This window comes from Balaenoptera musculus, chromosome 2, assembly GCF_009873245.2.
Source record: "Balaenoptera musculus isolate JJ_BM4_2016_0621 chromosome 2, mBalMus1.pri.v3, whole genome shotgun sequence".
NCBI classification, from domain to species: domain Eukaryota; kingdom Metazoa; phylum Chordata; class Mammalia; order Artiodactyla; family Balaenopteridae; genus Balaenoptera; species Balaenoptera musculus.
In genome coordinates this window covers 12,593,711-12,607,685 of record NC_045786.1, presented here as the reverse complement: position 1 = coordinate 12,607,685, position 13,975 = coordinate 12,593,711, and the positions used below count along the sequence as shown (strand labels likewise).

At 39.5% G+C, this 13,975-nt stretch overlaps 1 protein-coding gene across 2 annotated transcripts in view; it reads left to right on the top strand.

Moving 5' to 3' along the window:
• ARMC3 (armadillo repeat containing 3) overlaps window positions 1-10,331 on the top strand; it is a 91,426-nt gene extending 81,095 nt beyond the window's left edge. For both annotated transcript variants that reach the window (XM_036843616.1, XM_036843615.1), the window contains exons 16-18: window positions 4,266-4,466; window positions 6,289-6,451; window positions 10,122-10,331. In XM_036843616.1, the coding sequence (XP_036699511.1) occupies window positions 4,266-4,466; window positions 6,289-6,451; window positions 10,122-10,331 (574 nt within the window). The remainder of the gene's footprint in view (window positions 1-4,265; window positions 4,467-6,288; window positions 6,452-10,121) is intronic.
• Window positions 10,332-13,975: the final 3,644 nt, after the last annotated feature.

The following is a 13,975-nucleotide window of genomic DNA, read 5'->3' as shown; positions in this document are numbered from 1 at the left end:
CACAGAAAAATCAATTATATTTTTATATACCAGCAATGAAAAACTGAAAACCAAAAACTTTTAATACCATTTTAATATTAATAGGGCTGAAAAATGAAATATGAAATTAAAGTGAAAGAGAAAATGAAACAAAACATGTATAGAACTTATATATTGAGAACTGTAAAACACAAAGGAAATCAAAGAATCACTAAATATGTGAAGAGATATACCATGTTCATGTGTTGGAAAACTCAACATAGTGAAAATGTCAGTTTCCCCTGAGTTGATCTAAATTTGATACAATTCTATCGAAATTCCAGCAGCATTTTTGGTAGATAGAGATATGCTAATTCTAAAACTTTTATGGAAAGGTAAATAAATTATAATAGTGAAAAATCATTTTGAAAAAGAATAAAATTGAATCATTCTACCTGATTTTATGACTTACTGTAAAGCTACAGTAACCAAAATAGTTTGGTATTGATGAAGGGATAGACCGGGACATGAATGAACAGAATAGAGTCCAATAATAGATGACAGAAGCCTGGTCAAGGGATTTTTTAATTGAAAATATTATGATATAATTGTAAATTTACATGCTATTGTAAGAAATAACATAGAGTGAGCCCATATACCCTTAACCCAGTTTCCCCCAATGATAACATTTTCAAAACTATAGTACAATATCACAACCAGGATAATGATGAACACAATCCAATGATTTTATTCAGGTTCCCCCGGTTTTACTCCTACGTGTGTGTGTTTGTGTGTGTATTAACTTCTATACAATTTTCTCACATGGGTAGGTTCATGTTAAGATAATCAATAGTTCTATCACAAGGATCATTCATGTCTAACTGCTCAGCACCATTTGTTGAAAAGTCTATACTTCTTCCATTGAATTGCTTTTGCACCTTTGTCAAAAATAGTTGAGCATATTTGTGTGGGTCTGGGTCTTCTGTTCTGTTACATTAATCTGTATGTCTGTCCCTCCACCAGTATCATTCCATCTGGATTACTGTAGCTACACAGTAAGATTTGATATCAAGCAAAGTGATTCTTCCCACTTTATTCTTCTTTGTCAAGTTTGATTTCGCTATTCTAGCACCTGTGCCTTTCCATATAAATCTTAGAATAAGATATTCTATTCTACAAAAAAACTTTGCTTGGATTTTGATAGGAATTACATTAAACCTAGAGATCATTTGGGGAGAATTACATCTTTAATATGTTGCATCTTTAAATCTATGGACACAGGATGTCTCATCATGTATTTACGCCTTCTTTGATTGCTTTTGACAGCACTTTTTAATATTCAGCACACAAATCCTGCACATGTTTTTTAGAAGTTTATACCTAAGGATTTAATTTTCTTGGCATAATTGTAAGTGCTCCAAATTTTTTTTGGTTTTTAATTTTGGTTTCCACCTGTTCATTGTAACTATATGGAAACATAATTGATTTTGTATGTTGTTCTTATATCTTCAGATCTTGATGAACTCAATGCTTAGTTCTGGGAGTTTTTTCAGTAGATTCCTTGGGATTTTCTACATAGGCAATCACATCATCTGCTTTGTCTTTAGTTTTCAATAGTTTGATTTCAACGTGTCTGGAGTGCATTTCTTTGGGTGTACCTTATTGACATTCACTGAAATTCTTTTTTAGTTTTTAAATATTTATTTATTTATTTATTTATTTATTTATGGCTGTGTTGGGTCTTCGTTGCTGCGCATTGGCTTTCTCTAGTTGCAGTGAGCGGGGGCTAGTCTTCGTTGCAGTGCATGGGCTTCTCATTGCGGTGGCTTCTGTTGTTGCGTAGCATGGGCTCTAGGCGTGCGGGCTTCAGTAGTTGTGGCACACAGGCTCAGTAGTTGTGGTACATGGGCTTAGTTGCTCCGCGGCATGTGGGATCTTCCCGGACCAGGGCTCGAATCTGTGTCCCCTGCATTAGCAGGCAGATTCTTAACCACTGTGCCACCAGGGAAGTCCCTGAAATTCTTGACTATGTAGATTTATATCTTTAACCAAATTGAGGAAACCATTTCAGCCCTAATTTACTCAATTTTTTTTTCTGTGCTTCATTCTTTCTCCTCTTCTTCTGAGTCTACGATGACATCAATATTAGCTCTTTTTTATTGCACCACAAGTCCCTGAGACTCTGTCAGTTGCTTTTTCAATCTTTTGTTGTCCAGATTGGATCATTTTTATTGATTTATCTTCAAGTTCACAGATTGTTTCTTCTGTTATCTCCATTCTGCTATTAAACCTATTCAGGGAATTGTGTTTTTTAAGTTTTGGTTATTGTATTTTTCAGCTGCAAATTCTATTTTTTTATCTTCTATTTCTTTCTAAGACTTTGTAACTCCCTAGTCATTTCAAGAGTGTTTGACCTACTTGTTGGAACAGTTAACAGCTGAGTCATCTCAGCATTGATGTGTTTTGATTGTCTTTTCCCATAAGAGGTGAGATTTTCCTGGTTCTTCATATGTTGAGTAATTATATAGATTGTGATATTATGTTATGAGTCCTTCAGTTCTTATTTATGGGTCTTACACATATTCTAAGAAGAATGTTTCTTTTGTGTGTGTGTTTTAGCAGTCAATTGGCCCAGTTGCTTTCAGTCTTCAAATTTCAACCAGTGTTTTGTGGGTTGTCATTCCACCATTAGTCCCATTTTCAAAGGCTTTGCGGTGCTATTTGGATCAGCCCTGCATGTGTGCCAAATAGTGTCCAGTATGAGACTTGGGCGGTAGTTTATACCATAGTTCCATCTTCAAAATCTACGTATGTGCCGTTCAGGATCAGAACTATGCACACACAGCTTGGAAGTAAGCCTAGGAATATATAAACAATTTTATAGGGTTGCTTTCCTGAGCTCCTCCCTCTCCATGATCTCCCTTGTCTTTTTTGGTTCCTTGGAGCTTCCCTTTTGGTCCTCAAGCCAAAAAAACCTTTATTTACCCTGCGCTGCTACACTCTTGCCATGACTGTATCCATGTCCACAGCCAAACAGCAGGAGGACTGAGCAAGTATAAGGCAGTTTTAGACTCTTAGGGACCTTAATGTCACCGCTGCCACCACCGTCACAAGCTTCCTTAGAAGATGGGGCACAAGATAATGGATAAAAATAAGAAAAAAAATCAAACAAAGGGCTTTCCTCCCCTGTCTCTCTTTCCTGTTTCTCAATCGGGCTTCTCCTTGGGCTCTCTCTGTGCGGATGCCCGCTTCCAGACTTGGGGCTATGTTTAGTTCAGCTTGGAGAATAGTGGAGGAAAATTAAAATATAAGCTCACCGTCAGTTCCGTAGTCATTCAAATGTCAGTCTTCTCTGATCTTCCTGCTATGAATTATTTTTCCGAGTTTTCAAATAGCTATTGCATGCACCCTGTCCAGGTTTTATGACTGTATTCAGTAGGAGACACAGGGTGAAGTGTGCTTACTCCCTGTTACCTGGAATGAGAACCCCTGTCACTGTTTTGTTCCACTCATGAGAGAATTAGTAAGATATTAATACTGGTTCAAAGATCATTTGAGAATATATGCATTTATATCCAATTTAATTAAGGAATGTTAGAAAAAGATTTTAACCTTTGGGAGTATCTTTTTCCATTGAAAAGAAATAATTTGCATCTCTACTAAACAAAAATCTACATGTTAACTAGTAACTTCTCTAAGTCTGGAAATTTTCATTAAGAGTATCTTTTAGTTAAACAGTATCTTTACTGTTTACTAAGTACATTCTATTTTCCCTAAGTACAGAACTAAATATGTTTCCCTAGATAAACTTTGCATGAGTCTTTGCCCCTGTATGACATGGAAATTCCATGCCATCCTTATTTTGTTTTTGTCTTTTTCCATGTTTTGGATAATTGTTCTTAAAAGTGGGATCCAAATTCTTCTTGCAGAAGGTCTCAACTGAAGCAAGAGATGATATGAGACTGGCATAGACTCTCTGAGGAGGCAACCTATTTTTTCCCAATTCCATAAATATTTATTACATATCTACAATGTACCAAATATCTTGATAAGCAATGGTACAGAAAAGCAATGATTTTCATAATATGTATCAGTCATGTAGTAATCTCTTGAAAAATAATTTCTCCAGCAAAATATACAGACTATAAAACTCTATCACTGTCATGGAAAATTTGAAAACTCTATATGGTATGGTTGCTGAGGTATATATAAAATACTGTATTTCTGCGATGTTCTTCAGATCAACTCAGAGCACAGTTAGTGCTTATTCACTCTGTGATTTTGATTGCTATTGTTTACTCTCTAAGGAAAGGCAGAGGAAAAAAAGAAGAGGAAAAAGTGAAGGAGGAGGAAGAGGTTGCAGTAGCACCAAAACTGCCTGGAGAAGGAAGCCCTGATAAAGAATGGCTCCCTCCCTCTGATCCTGACTTCTGTGTTTATGTGTATGAAGTGACCAGATCCATACTTCCCATCACCAGTATAAAGGAACAGATTGAGGTTCTTGCAAAGTAAGCGTCTATATATACATACACATTTTCAATTTCTGAAAAATGTTTTTGATGTTACTGATTTGCACTTTTTAGCCAATTTTCAAACAACTACACCATAATAAAACCGAACTTGTATAGCACCCTGCCTCTGACTCTGAAGCAGAAACACAATGAATTGGAAATAAATCCTCCATTTCTATTTTAGATCATATTTTTGCCAAGAATCAGAGCTAGGAGCTGGAAATTACTTAAAGAAAAATGCCTAGGTCATTTTCTCCAGCTAAACCAGGAAAAGCATCTTTCAGGGTGATCCTAAAGAAGTTATGAATGAAGGAATCCTATTTTGAATTATTTGTAAACTCACAAGTTGTTTTCTAATACAAATAGCCATCCCTTATTTTTATGTTATATGTCTGATATTTTGTGTTTCACGGTGCTCCAAAGTGGGATTGTGGGTATTCTAAGAGATGGTTCGGCACTCTGTATAAGCCAGTGAGGTAGCCTCCTAAATGAGAGCATTTAATCTGATTCCGCTAAGAGAAGGCTGAGAACCTGACTTTATGACTGACAGGAAATCACTAGAAATGGAGGCTCGCCTTCATGACTGACACCAGCCAGTTGTGAGCTCCTGGCTTGTGCAACAGCTGCAATCTCCGTGGGAGCTTGTATCTTCTCCAAATAGAAGTGAATTGCAGGCACCAAACCTGGATGTGACAACTGCAAGAAACACAGCCGCCAGATCACTGACTTCTTGTCAGGCGACTCTGGAAGAGAGCGTTTTTGGCTACCGAAGTTTTCCTTGGTGTCCTTGAGAAATGATGACTCAAGCAGAACTCTGACTTAGCTCATTTCAACACTTGTCAAATTTCCTCACGCTTCGTTCCTATCAGAAATAGTTTTCATCATTCCCAAATAATTGTTTTTTTAACCTGAACCCACACCAAGAGAGCGATACAGAGATGTGTCCCCATGCCTTTGGCTCCTAGCGGCTGTTACAGGACACCTGGCTGGCACTGAGGGTCAGTTTTCTGCCTAATCCTTTCTCTTGGTTTTCACCATTGTTCTTCTTCACTTGGTTCCACGTACAGCAAGAGGAAATTCTTTCTTTACAATGGGCAATCCTGCCTTTACTCCATGATGTAGCAGCCTCAGTTGACAGAGGATTTTTGCAGGTGTGCTTACTGACATCTTCAGTGACAGCCTAATCTTAGGAGAAACTCACAGGCAAAGTACACCCCTGTACCTCACCTCCTTGCCTGTTAGTAATTTTTCCCTTTTTGCCTCTTCCTCTCTCCTCTAACTTCAGTGTTACGTAAATGCCATGTCTTTCTCTAAATTTAAAAAAAAAGATAAAATTTAAAAGAAAAAGATGATAAAACTTGAAAAGATTTGTGAACCTCAGGGTTCACAATGGTCCTATATGTTTGTCTTCGTCTCTGAGTTTAAATTCCTTAAAAGAAGGACCACATGTCAGGACAATGCCTTGGATTTCAGATTCAAACATTTGAAAATACTTTCCAAGAGTAAGATAACATTTAAAAACTGTGTTGATACAAATGTAGTGTGATATTGATTTGTATCTTGCTATAAATATTGGGAAAATTAGCATTCATTTCTTTCTTCCTGCTGAATGAAATTGTTGGAATTTCAGTTTATGTAAGATAGTTTAAATATAGTAAGCATAATGTTAACTTATAGTAAATACATTTTTTAAAGTAAAGCAAACAAAAATCAGAGGGAAAGTATCTTTTACAAGTATAATTACACAGATATTTATACTCAAAGCATCCAAAGTGAGATATTAAACTTGATTGATTCAATCTCACTGTAATTGACACAGGTACGTGGCAGAAAAAATGGGCGGTAAAATTCCAAAAGAAAAACTACATGATTTCAGCTGGGAACTTCATATAAGTGAACTAAAGTTTCAACTTAAGTCCAATGTTGTACCAATTGGACTGATCAAAAAAGGAATCTTCTACCATCGAGCTTTGCTTTTCAAGGTATTTAAGATGTTTTGCTCATTTCCCACTAGGTAAAAATGTTTTGTCTTTATCATTGTGGAGTGAGCCAGTTGCTAACAATTAACTGGATGATATTAATCCTATCATTTAGATGTACTTATATTTGGCATGTATATGTATGTGTATATACATACACACACGTATATTCACCAGACTATTGGAAACATATTCATTCAACATTTATCACACACCTACTCTAGGCCAGGGCCTCTTCCAAGGTCTGGGAATATACGGTTACTAAAGTGAGAGTCCCTGCATTCAAGGGGGACCTAAGCCAGACTTGCGGGTTCTCAGGTGACGTCAGGGAAAGTTTCAAGGGGGGAAGTGATATGTGGCCTCAGAATTAGAGGCTACATAGGATTTCAGCAGGTAAAGAAGGAAGACAAGGGTGTTCTAAACAATACAAATATTTTATTTAAAATAACAGGTATGAGAGAGTCAGTGGTCCATTTGAGGGATGTAGAGTAGTTGGTCTGGATCCAGAAAAGCGGGGAGGGGTTGGATAAGGCTAAAGCACCAGACAGTAAAGCACCATGTGAGTTTGTACTTGATCTTAAAATCTGTGAGTAACCACTGAAAGTTAAGGGGAAAGTGATTTTGAAAGACCACTCAGGCAACAGAATGGGGAATGAACTAGAACGGGGGAAAGACTGGAGACGGGAAGGCAAACTGGAAGGTCACCGGAGCAAGAAGTACAGGTGCCTGATACTAAAGCCATGGTGGAGGCTGTGAATGAGAGGTGAGTTTGGCGGGAGATGTAGGAGATAAAACTGAAAGGAGCTGTTGACTGCCTAGCGGTGGTGTGAGAGACTGCATGAGAAGAAGAAAATGATTTCCAGGATTTGGGCAGGGTAACTGGAAATGATGGCATCATTCACAGAGATGTGGACACTGGAGCAGGATCAGGTTTAAGGGAGGGGGTGATCTTTTTTTTTTCCTCCATTGTATCCAGTGTCTGGAGTATAACAGGAGCTGAGAAAATTGTTTCAGAGCCATAGACTTAAATGTATAAACTTCCTACCCTCTCCTGAATACCTATAAACCTCATTGCATCTTACCTCCAGTTCCAAGCCAATTCTATTTATAATCCAAATGCCAGTCTTTCCTTTTTCCTTGGATTTCTTGCTCTATCAATTCTTCTCTCCCATCTTAAATCTCTTTCTCTCTACTAGCTGTTTTACCTTTAAAATCTAAACTTAAGTCCAAAACATTTAAAGAGAAAATGTAAATCTTTTCTCATTATATCTACAACTACTCCTATAAGCGCCTATCACCATGACCACCATCATTTTGAGCTTATGTGCCAGGCACTTAATAAATATAATTGTGAAGAGTCTCAAATATGCCAAACGTTGAAGTTACTACCTTTGTTTTAAAGATAAGAAAATTGATACTTAGAGAAGGAATTTACCCAAGGACAACCAGAGATACAGCTGGAATTTGAACCCATGCCTATCTGAGCCAAAACCTACCATACTGCTTCTATCTGAAGATAATTCTCATTCCCGGTCAAAATTCTGAGTCATCTCAACTCCTAGTCACTCCTTGACCTCAGTTTCATCCTCAACTCCCTGCAGTCTGGCCCTTGTTCCCTCCCAAGAAGGATCACAGTGATCTGTTTTCTGTCTTGCTTGATATGTCAAAGAATTTGTCACTGATCCTTCTCTTTCTTTAACACCACTTTTAGTAATTTCTGTCCTCTCTTGCCATTTCATCTCAGTCTCCTTTGGAGACCTCTTTTCCTCCAACCTTGTCTTAAGTGTTGGGGTCCTGACCCAGAACTCAAGTTCTGTCCCAGGCTCTTCTCTTTTCTCCCTTTACATACTTCGTTTGGTGAGGTCATCCTCCTACATCACCTTAAATACGACTTACATGCCTCAGGTTTCCAGATCATTTCCTCTGTCCCACAAGCCGCTCCTGATTCCAGGTCTATCTGTCTGTTTACCCTGTAGCTAGCTGCCCTTGTGTGTCTTGTAGGCACTGCATTAGTCTTCTCAGGCCACTATAACCAAGTACCACAGATGGGGTGGCTTAAACAATAAACAGTTATTTCTCACAGTTCTGGAGGCTGAGAAGTCCAAGATCAAGGTGCCAGGAGATTCAGTGTCTGGTGAGGGCCCACTTCTTGGTCAGCAGTTGCCGCTTTCGTACCATATCCTTATATTTCAGAGTGTGGGGAGGGCCCTTCCTCCTCTTATAAGGGCACAATTCCCATCATGGGGGCTTCACCCTCATGACCGCCTCTTAAGGGACCCACCTTCAGAAAGAAAACAGGAATCTCAAGGGGAAACATTTCAGTTCATAACGTTACAGCAGACTGAATTCATTACCCTCACACCTCACCTGAGTCATGCAGTTAATCACCCAGGTCTTGCCTACCACTGAATCCTGAACACCAACACTCACTGGGAAAACGTGTTAGCCTTCCATTCCTCCCAAAGCGTTCACTCCCCCTACATATACTCTTCATCTCCCCGTTTTCTTTCAGCTCCTTTCCTCCACGGCAGCCTAGATAAATCGTCCACAGACCGTATAACCTGCTCACTGATTTCCCTCGTCTTCGTGCCCCCATCCTTCCGCCCCTCCGCCTTGCCTGCCCACACTGGACCAATCCTACTGCCTGCCCTTCCCACAATGACACTCGGGCTGCAGAATGCGACAGTGGGATGTGCCACAGCCAATTCAGGGTCCAAGGTGGTGAGTGTACGTGCTGCCTGGCCATCTTTTCCAGCTCCTGGCCACAGGCTTCTCCTATTTTCCTCAGCATCTGTGCCCCACATCTGCCTTCTTTCCTAAGCCTTTTCATCTTCACCTCTTCCTATACGCAGATGACCTTGTTTCCCACTTCACAAAGAAAATAGACACTTCCCGATTCAACTCAGCTGAGGTTAAGAACTCAGACTCTGGGAATTCCCTGGCGGTCCAGTGGTTAGGACTTGGCGTGGTCACTGCTGGAGCCCTGGGTTCAATCCCTGGTTGGGGATAACTAAGGTCCCACAAGCCAGCTCTCTTATCCACTATGATGTGGCTAGGAAGTTTCCAGATTATTTAAAAAGTGCTTTTAAAATCAGGACAAATTGAAGAGACAGCTTCTGAGGAACATAAGCAACCCCTGAGGACAGGGCATCAGGCAGCCCAAGAAGGACCAACCGCTCACAATTCTGCCCCTCCGGCTCCATAACACCTGTCTACACCACACAGAACAAATGGGCTAGAAACAGGTCCCCACCATTCCAATCCTGCCATTCAATCCCACTGCATATCACACCCAAGGAGCAGCCCAGGAGCGTGGAAAGATTGATAGATGCAGTAGAGCTGAAAGCCCAGGGAACAGCTTTTCTCCAATTATGTTATCAATCTTGTGCTGATACAATGCAGCGCAACTGCCTGAAAAATGTCCCTTCCCAGCAGGACCTACACAGAGATTTTGAGTCCACAGAATCTTGAGCAACAGGGGAACTTATCACATTTTACCAACTCCTATCACAACACTCCACATTTTTTCCAGCCTCCTTTTTAAGCACTTTGTTGTTGTTCTTCTGCAAGAGTGTATATTTCACCTTCGACCAAGGTGGGTCTTTCAACCAAGGCTTTTTCTCCGCCCCTCCCCCTCCTCACTCTTGGTTGATCTCACGTTTTCTCCCCCCAGGCTCTGGCTGACAGAATTGGCATCGGCTGCTCTCTGGTTCGAGGGGAGTACGGCAGAGCCTGGAATGAAGTCAAGCTGATGAATGAATCCCGAAAGGGGGTGACTAGGGCTCTCCCTCCCCCGGAAACTTACATAGTTGACCTCATGTTCCATCCAGGGGCACTGATAAAGTTAAGAAGCCGAGAGGCAGATCTTTACAGATTTCTCTAAACTTCCAAATGAACACAAAAGGTGTTCAAACAAGAAATTCATTATATACCCTTTCTATGAAGTTCACCGGTAGATTTTATCAATATTTCTTTAAATAAAAATATTAGAAATGCTCTCCCTGTGTAGAAATGAGGTCACTAGGATTGGACTTGGTCGTGCTTCTGAGTTCAGGCTTTTGGCAAGCATTCAGTCTGATGAGATCAGATTACACTTGTGTAAAGCTTACTATTCTCAAAATTAATCCACCCCGCTGTTTCCTAAGGAGCATCTCCGCCCTTTGGGAATCATGTGTAAAAGCACCCAGCTACTGTTCCCAGGACAGTGCCCTCTGACTGTCATTCTTCATGTTCAGGATGCTCCAGGAAGACTTGGTTAAATCAAGTCCATGGTTTTTTGTGTCTTCAGTCGCCTTGTCTCACTCCCATAAAGTAAGAATATTGATATTTTGAATATTTGTAGATCTATTTTAGTATCACAAATTCCTTTCTAAAATTTTTTGTTCATATTTTCCCAAATTTATCATTAAGAACACTGTTTAGTATACTTCACTGAACTAAAAATATTTCTAAAAACTATTTCCATACACTGCACTTGTCTATATTGACTTGGAAACATACCTTCAGTTAAAAACAATTCTGATTTGCTTTTTGCACGTTTCAATGCTGGGTCACAAAAATGTGACTTCAAATTTACATGACTTAAAAGTTCTTTTCTGGAAAAATTTGAAATGTAAGTATAAAGTAAATCTTTGCTGAGGAATTGTGTTTTCAGTATTGAGCACAAAATGGGGAGCAAGCACCCATTTCAAATGGCAAGAGAAAATGAATCTCATGAAGTATACATTTTCCTAGCCAGGCTTTAAGTCTAAAGTTGACCCGTCTAATCATTTTGCTAGAAGGTTTCCAAAAGTGAGTTTGATTTTAGAAATTAAGGTGTAGATTATTCTGTATGAACCAATGTGTAATTTCAAAGAATGTGTAATTCTTTATTTCAAAATAAAGTCCCTTACATCAAATGGTGTGGTAATTATATTTATCACCCAGTTTCATGAAGAGAGCACAGATTATAGGATACATATCCATCTAAGCATTTCCAAGTCTCTCTTGATCCAGAAAGCACTCAAAATGGATTACAAAGATATATAAGATGTAACAAGATAAAAATAAATAAAAAACAGGCATAAGTGTAGGAAAGAAAGTTTGACAAGGCCAGGAATAAGCTTAGAATTCAAAACGCAGTCCATGAAAATCCTGCGTATTTGTTAGAGGTAAGTGAAAATCTGACTCAAACTTTCTAGCAGCCAGTGCAGAGGGGAATGCTATCAGTTACATGATTGGTAACAGGGTCCACTAGATAAAAGCACAAAGCAGCTTCCCAAGAGGAACAAAGACCAGGGGAATTCTTCTTTGGGAGCTTCATACAGATGACAAATGTAATATAGAAAATAACATCTTTGAAAAACAACCTCCTGGCAAGTTCTGGAAATAGTTTTCATAGGCCAATGGCCAAAACGTCAAAATGGAATGAGGGAAAAGTTCCATGCAGCGCCACTAAGATGTTGTTCAGGTAGACACCACATTTTTTAGTCTGGTGCAGACCAAAGAGACATTTTTTTTTCATCTTAGAGATGATTTTTTGTATAGTGTCTCTCTTGCTTAGGTTCTAGGTAATAATTGCCCTCCACTTTTAGTAAGTACACATCAGATTGCACATGTATTATTTCCTTGTCAAAGAAGCAGCATTGTCAGTCATGGAAAATATTTTCTAGAAGCTCAAAATAATATGTCAAATCCAATGGATATTGACTTTTCATTTTTATTGACATGAAGTTCTTTAAATAGTCACGTTTCTCAGCAAGATTTCCCCATACTATCCCTCTGCCAAAGGCAGTAATCTGGAGATAAGAGAGAGGGGATTTCTGGGCTTCCCTGGTGGCGCAGTGGTTGAGAGTCTGCCTGCCAATGCAGGGGACACGGGTTCGAGCCCTGGTCTGGGAAGATCCCACATGCCGCGGAGCAACTGGGCCCGTGAGCCACAACTACTGAGCCTGCGTGTCTGGAGCCTGTGCTCCGCAACAAGAGAGGCCGCGATAGTGAGAGGCCCGCGCACCGCGATGAAGAGTGGCTCCCGCTTGCCACAACTAGAGAAAGCCCTCGCACAGAAACGAAGACCCAACACAGCCAAAAATAAATAAATAAATAATTAAAAAAAAAAAAAAAAGTAGACTTGACTTTAAAGGACAACTATCGAGTGTCAGGCATGAATATATTAATATAGTGAATTCAAGTAAGACCCTGTGGAACTCACACAGTACAAAAGACCTGTAGGATATGCCAATAAGCCACAAATCACAATTTGAAAAATAGAAAGCATTGTTGGAAAAGGTAAAGAAATTTTATTGTGGTGATTTTACTTATACATTTAATAAGCCTTTATTATTGACAAGCAATACAATAATAGTGGCAAAAAGCCCAGATTTGTGAGTCAGAGCTGAGATTAAGTTCTGCATCTACCTTTTTCTACTTACGTGATTTTGAGAAAATTACTCAACCTCTCTGTCCCTCAATTTACTCATCTGGAAAATGGAGATAAATGATAACAAATAGTTACATGTTGTTTACTATGTGTCAGAGGCTATATTCTACACCTTCATTTAATCCTTCCAGTAACCCTATGATGTATAGGTGATATTACCCATGTTTAGCAAGTGAGGCACAGAGAAGTTAAGTAACTTACCCCAAAGTCACTCAGCTAGTAACTGGCAAATCTTTAAATTTAAACCTAGTTTTTCTGTAGAGGTGATGCTCCTAATCTATATGCCTAATAAAGTTGCTACAAGGATGAAGTAAGACCGTGCATGTAAATGACAGGTGTGGGTGTACACGGAGGAGCGGGGTTGTACATGCCTATATGTGAGTACGTGTATGTGTTTATAGCTTACTTTTCTATTCTCACATAATGTTCTGTTCATACCTTGGCCTCTAGCATGTTTTGAGGGAATTCTTTATTCTTCATGTATCTGTCTCTTCTTTTAGATCAGAGGTTAGCAAATATTTTCCTTAAAGAGTCAGAGAGTAGGGACTTCCTTGGTGGTCCAGACTCCATGCTCCTAATGCAGGGGGCCCGGGTTCGATCCCTGGTCAGGGAACTAGATCTTGCATGCCGCAACTAAGAGCCCACATGCCACAACTAAGAGCCCACATGCCGCAACTAAGACCTGGCGCAGCCAAATAAATAAATAAATAAATAAATATTTTTAAAAAAATACTCTAAAAAAAGAGTCAGATAGTAAATATTTTAGGCTTTGCAAGCCATACAGTCTCTACTGCGACCACTCAACTCCGCTATTGCATCACAGAAGCAGCAGTAGATGCTGCTAGACAATAAACTTTATTTAATAAAACAGGTGTGGGCCAGATTTGGCTCACGGGCCAGCTTGCCAACCCTTGCTTTAGATGATGAGCACTTTGAGGGTATGGGCATGGAGAGGGCTGTACTTAGCCTAGTCCCTGGGCACCTTGACTAAGCATCGAAGGGAGACTCTCACAAGGGCATTTTGTCTTCCTTGGTTTCTCTGGGTTCTAAGATCAATCTACTTGATATTAATCCAATGGATGCCAAAGCAGATGCATTATTTTTCACTA